Here is a 6000-nt window from a genome sequence, read left to right on the forward strand (position 1 = left end):
TCTTGCTGCCAAAAAAAAGTTTTCTAGGCTTTTAATTACCACTGCTATTTTCTTAACCATAGAAAAGTTTTTTCAAAGACTGTGTAATACTGTATACTTTGTCACTGCAGGATTTCTGTCATGGGCAAGTGATGTGGCCACCATTAAGTGCACTGCAGGTAAAAATTACTGAACCTGGAAAATCATGTAAACAAGTTTGTCAGGAAAACCAGCTCATCTGTGAGCCATCCTTCTTCCAACACCTTAACAAAGACAAGGATCTGCTGAAGTAAGTATTGAGGAGTATGGAAATATAGTTGGGTACCTTATCTAAAGGCAGAGGAGGAAATAGTGCTAATGCAGCTGTAATGTTGAGTGGTCAAGTTCTCAACTCCAGAAAAGCAGAGTTAAAATTGAAAAGATAAATCTTAAATTTGTGACTTTGTGCATATGTTGCCTTAAAATAGTCTCTTATAATATAAATGTTAATTAACAGCCATATAAATTCTAATTTAAATACAGTATGTTAAAATGAAAAGTTTAAGCCTTAAAACTGTTCTAACCATTTGAAGAAATCTTAGTATTTCTTCTTTGAGTGCTGGTCTCTGTTTGAATTCCACTCTGGGTACACAGGCGCTCCATGTGCCTGGAGCCAGAGTATTCTCACAAACAGATTCCGTTGGTCCACACACCTGTCCCTGCTCTCCTCGTGCTCTGTACTGAGGATAAAAGGAGCAGGGTGAATCGACAGCCTCTTACCGCTGTGTGGCCTGCATCAGAACTTTCAGTGTCTGGAGCTTCTTCTCTACTCACTTGATCTTCAATCTGTAAATATTTGAAAGCTTTTTCTTAGTAAATAATTTTATTGTAAATAATTTTAAAGAGGTTTTTTGATAACTTTTAGTCCCTGTAGGGTAGTTAGCTAGATTACCCCAGATCGTAGGACAGCTGTGCCCCCTTAATTCTCCAGTCTGGTGTGCACTATGCCCATTTTGCTGTGTGAGCTGCCACTCTGCACACTCAACCCAGCCTCTAGCATGCAAATCACCCACATATATAAGAGTGCTATGTCCAGCCACTCTTGAATTATATATGGGGCAACACCCACATATACCTAATCCCAGTCTTGCACCCCAGAAATGTACTGTCTTGTACCGCTCAGTTACTTACTGAGCAATACAAGCTCATAAAATCCATCATTTTAACAAAGAAAATGATCCAATAAACAATAATAACTGACTGATTTGTTAATGACTTTGCTGGGGCCTGCCTGCCTCCCTCCCTCCCTCCCTCCCTCCCTCCAATTGTTTCCACATTTTCACCTACAAATGTTTGTCTTCCTGCCTCCTTCTCCTATGTCATAGATCAGGGTGGCTCTTTTACTGTTAAAGTGTGACTCCTTACCCCCATTCTCCACCTACCAGACTGGGGCGGGGAGATCTCGGGGCTTCTGCCTTGTGGCAGGGTGGTGCTCCTGACTCTCGAACTTCTGAAGATTATTGGATGCGGCTCAGAGGGTCAGTAAGTTTGGCCACCTCTGCCATAGAGTCTCTACCCAGCTGAATCCTTCTCTCTCTATTCCTCCCCTTTCCCTTCCCTGGCTCCCCTTTCATCCCCAATTTTTGGTGACTGCTCTCCCAGACGGTGGAAGATGGGGTGAGAAATATGTCGGCGCTCCTTCAGTGATTCACTGGTCCATGCCGCTTACAGTAGAGGAGGCAGCAAAGAGGCAGCTGCAGTGCTCAGCTCTGCCCCCACACTCCGCAGTATACTCACAACAGGAAGCTCAGCATTTAGGAGGGAGAGCAGCAGTCTCTGTCCTGCCTGCCTGCTTTGCAGAGTGCCCTTAAATGTGAGGATGTTTGCACTACAGCAGGGATCGGCAACCTTTGGCCCGTGGCCTGCCAGGGTAAGCCCCCCAGCGGGCCGGGCCGGTTTGTTTACCTGCTGTGTCCACAGGTTCGGCTGATCGCAGCTCCCACTGGCCACCGTTCGCCGCTCCAGGTCAATGGGGGCTGCGGGAAGCAGCGGCCAACATATCCCTCGGCCCGCGCCGCTTCCCACAGCCCCCATTGGCCTGGAGCGGCAAACTGCGACCTGTGGGAGCTGCGATCGGCCAAACCTGCGGACTCTGCAGGTAAACAAACCGGCCCGGCCCACCGGGGGCTTACCCTGGCGGGCCGCATGCCAAAGGTTGCCAATTCATGCACTACAGTTAAGCCCCTGGGCTGAAGTTGCCACAGTTGCCAGATTGTAGCCATCCAGGATAGGTTTGCCACACCTCGGACACTTAGTAGGTATAGTTGAGGAGGAGTACTTTGTACCCTTCAACATTGAATTTCCTGTTTTTAGTGAGTTTATGTGCAAGACACTAAATGTTAATCCTAATTTTATCTGGGGGAGAGTGAAACATGTGGAATGATGAAATTAACACTTCTGCAATATAAAACAAATTAAAATTCCACAATACAAGAGCTGATTTGAGGCAATTGTTCATGCAATTTTAAATAAAAATGTTTATAAAGCTGTATTTAAAGGCCAACATCTGAATTATGTATTGCCAAAAACCAAATGAAAAAAACACTTATGTTAATGCTTCTGATACTTTTATAGACTAAGTAAGATGACAGTGGTTGGCTCAGGATATTGGTAATGAGACACAAAGGTTTTTATTTCTCGATCACTGGTCTGACTGAGACTTTATGGAGAGAATCTTAATTGCAGTTCTTCTATACAATTAATTCTGCAGAATGTCCCTGTTACTGTATTTATCCAGCTGAAATTGGTCTATACTGTGCTTAAATGAGGGGAAAATTGCTCCCTTACAGATCTTTGTCTGCATGGAAGATGCAATATAAAGCTAATACATCTTTAATGTAAGCAAAATGTGTCCTCAATGGAGAAGTCAAATGATGAATTAGAAGAATAGCTTTTTACAGTTCTGGATTAAACCAGAATCAGAGCGCAGAGGATTATGTTACAGGAAATAACTGTGCATGCTGACTAGCATTTGATGTCTGCAATTGCTCGTTCAGAATAATTGTCCACTGCAAATATTGCACCTTTTTGGTCCAATCTTCATTAAGAATTGAGATACTCGGCAGACAAAATTTTCCCATCTTGGGTTATAGTATTTTATCTGACAAATAGCAAAGATTTGAGAGCATTTCATAGGTAATATAGTCTGAGTAGAAGGAGGTACAGTAATGATGTACCGTGTCCAAAGAAGGCTGCAGCAAATGAGACAGATGGATTCCATACTGAGAATAAGATGGAGAATGAGAAATGGAGAACTAGAGTGGCAGCCAAAGTCAAAGAAACTCTCTAGGAAGAATGTTAGACTGAATGTCTTCCAATTCATGCCACAAGATCAAAAATGTTGTTTGATTCTCTGTTGCATTGTCATTTCCCCTCATTCTTGACTGTTTCCCAATTTAACACTCATACATTCTGCTACATGTACTGTTTACAAAAAGTTCTAAAGACTTCATGAAACAAACCAATCTCAGCTTCTCCTATCCCTGCACAATTCAGTGCAATACAAAGGTAGGGAGGCACATCACAAAACCAGTCCCATTTCTACAGGACTCTGAGGCTTGTCAGTTTAACATAGTCTGAAAGTTCTTTATTGTTTTTTAATACTTAACATTTCCAGCTTAACTTGCTGGAGGAACAGAGCCAGACTCCTAATGGGATGAAAGTATTTTATGTTGCTGCTTAGCATCATAAATATTGATCAATTTCCAGTGCCAATAGGCAGAATAAGGGTTGCTATTATTGGAAACTTGGAAAGTAAAATGACTAATATTCTGTTTATGCCCGTTGGCTGTTTCTATAACCCAGCAGTTACTATGTGATCTATATTAGCCTATTTCTGTTTGGCTGAGTGTTTACTTGAAAACTGTGTAATGTAATATCATGGTATGATTTAATTACTGCTCTAGTTCAGGTTTTTTTGAGCTTTTTATAGTAAGGCTATCGTCTTAGGAGTGAAAATTATTTACCTGAATTGCTATACATGAATGATGGGAATGTGACTTAGACAAGTGTGTCTTGCTTTATAGGTATAACGTGGAATGCCAAACTGTTGAATCTGCAAATGATATCGTGGTCCCATCTTTTGATGAAAGCAAGAAACACTGCATTTTTCAGGGCGATCTTTTGCTGTTCAGCTGTGCGGGATCCCATCCAAACCACAAACGAATCTGCCCCTGCAGGGACTATAATAAGGGACAGGTTGCACTTTGCAAAGATTGTCTATAGCAGCAGCACCTTGCTTTAGTTTTGGGATGAACAAAGTGGTTTTGAGAGAACTACTTATACTTCCTGCACTTTTGTCCAATTGTCTGCTGCAGGCCGAGCAAATGCTGCCAAGCGGAATTCTCTGAGAAGAGGGATTCATAACGAACATCTAAATGATTTTTATTTTTTTCTAAGTGAACACTTGCAGTGGAGCTCTTTGAAATCTTCCACCTACTCAAGGAAAAGAGAAATAAAGTTCCATGCTTTGTAACAATTTGGAGATCATTGCCAAGAACAGTTTGTAGAAAATTCCCAGACCCATCAAACTTTTTTTTGTTGTTTTTTGGATGAAACAAGTGTTTTTCTATTTTTTTAACAAGTTAAAACATCCCATCATCGTCAGCTAAGAATCTGAACGTCATTCCAGTAAAAAAAATGGGGGGAAAATGCACGTGGTGGGTGGGGGAGAGGACTACATTTATTATTGGGGCACTGTTTTGGGTGCTGCTGCAGCTTGAATGGCTATAAAATGGTGCATTTCACAAGAACTTGGAACCACAAGGTAACACAAATAACAATATATAGCTGCTTGCTCCCAGTCCTTTTTTAAATCCTCATGTACTACAAGGTATCGATGGCATCACAACTACTGTACCTGGAGCACTCTAAACAGGCAGCTCTGGGAATGTGAGGATCAGTGGCTGCCAGTGTGTGACAAATTCTGTTGTTGCTTGAGAACTGATTATGATTGTGACCTACTCTGGTGTGGAACCGCCGTGGAAAAACACGGCCATTTTAAAATGGACTTGTCATCGTCAGTTTACTGGGTCTGTTTCGAGAGTGATCCTTGGAATTTGCCCATGCTTCTGTTGTAGTCTGCCTATTCAAAGTACTGTGTGAAGCAAAAAGTATTCTGCATCATTTGAGCAATATTGTTTGATCCTCAGTTTGCTATACCTTACAGTAGTTAAAACATTACTGCAAGACGGAGAAAGGATCAACTAACTATAATTTTCTGTATCATAGGAATGTGAACAGTCTTCATAACAAGCTCTGTTTTTAAAGAGGAAGATATTTTAAAGAGCAATTATGAGAGAAGGAAAACTTCTTAGGAAAAATATTGTTGATCGCTTTTCTGGATTCTTAGTCCTTTTTTTAAATAGGCGAGCCAGGGATATATTTAAAAACTACAGTTAATTACCAAGAGTTTGAATTGGAATTCAGACTTGTTTAGAACAGTGAACCTAAATCTTTTTAAATAGTAACATGTATCTCTTTTTTTTTTTTTAAAGAGTAAATTTCTATTTTTTTGCAGCATAAGGTGACATGTTTGAAAGCACTGTTCGTGGCTGGGAAAAATTACGTTAAATTAGAGGGAAATGAATTGCTTAGTCTGCAGTAGGATTTGAAAAAGACCATAGCTTGCAGGTTTAAAACTTGGGTATTTCCCAGTCATAGTTGAAAAACCTCAATTTGATTTTTTTTTCCCCCTTTGTGAAGATTTAACAAGCACTACCCAGTCTCTCCATTAATGAAAGTATAGGCACTTTAATATTTTTCTCTAGACTATATCAGGTTCACTTATTTTTTTATAACCATCATTCATTATCCGTGTGAGAGTATTGAAGTCTCTCATGACCTACCAAAGACCAAATAAGGGAAACACGACCGAAACAGTCAAATTATCAAGAGAAGTTAACAGAAACATAGAAGTTCAGTTTCCAATTTGAGTGTAATTTCAAGTATGTTTCAATTCCCTAATTCAACACTCCCATGTCA

At 40.6% G+C, this 6000-nt stretch overlaps 1 protein-coding gene across 6 annotated transcripts in view; it reads left to right on the top strand.

Moving 5' to 3' along the window:
- Positions 1-4580, top strand: part of MGAT5 (alpha-1,6-mannosylglycoprotein 6-beta-N-acetylglucosaminyltransferase) — a 327724-nt gene extending 323144 nt beyond the window's left edge. For all 6 annotated transcript variants that reach the window (XM_084643162.1, XM_084643160.1, XM_084643161.1 and 3 more), the window contains 2 exons: positions 111-268; positions 4044-4580. In XM_084643162.1, coding sequence (XP_084499288.1) covers positions 111-268; positions 4044-4242 — 357 coding nt within the window. In that variant the 3' untranslated portion in view covers positions 4243-4580. The remainder of the gene's footprint in view (positions 1-110; positions 269-4043) is intronic.
- The last annotated feature ends 1420 nt before the right edge of the window (positions 4581-6000 follow it).

This window comes from Lepidochelys olivacea, assembly GCF_965140295.1.
Source record: "Lepidochelys olivacea isolate rLepOli2 genome assembly, chromosome: 11".
NCBI classification, from domain to species: domain Eukaryota; kingdom Metazoa; phylum Chordata; order Testudines; family Cheloniidae; genus Lepidochelys; species Lepidochelys olivacea.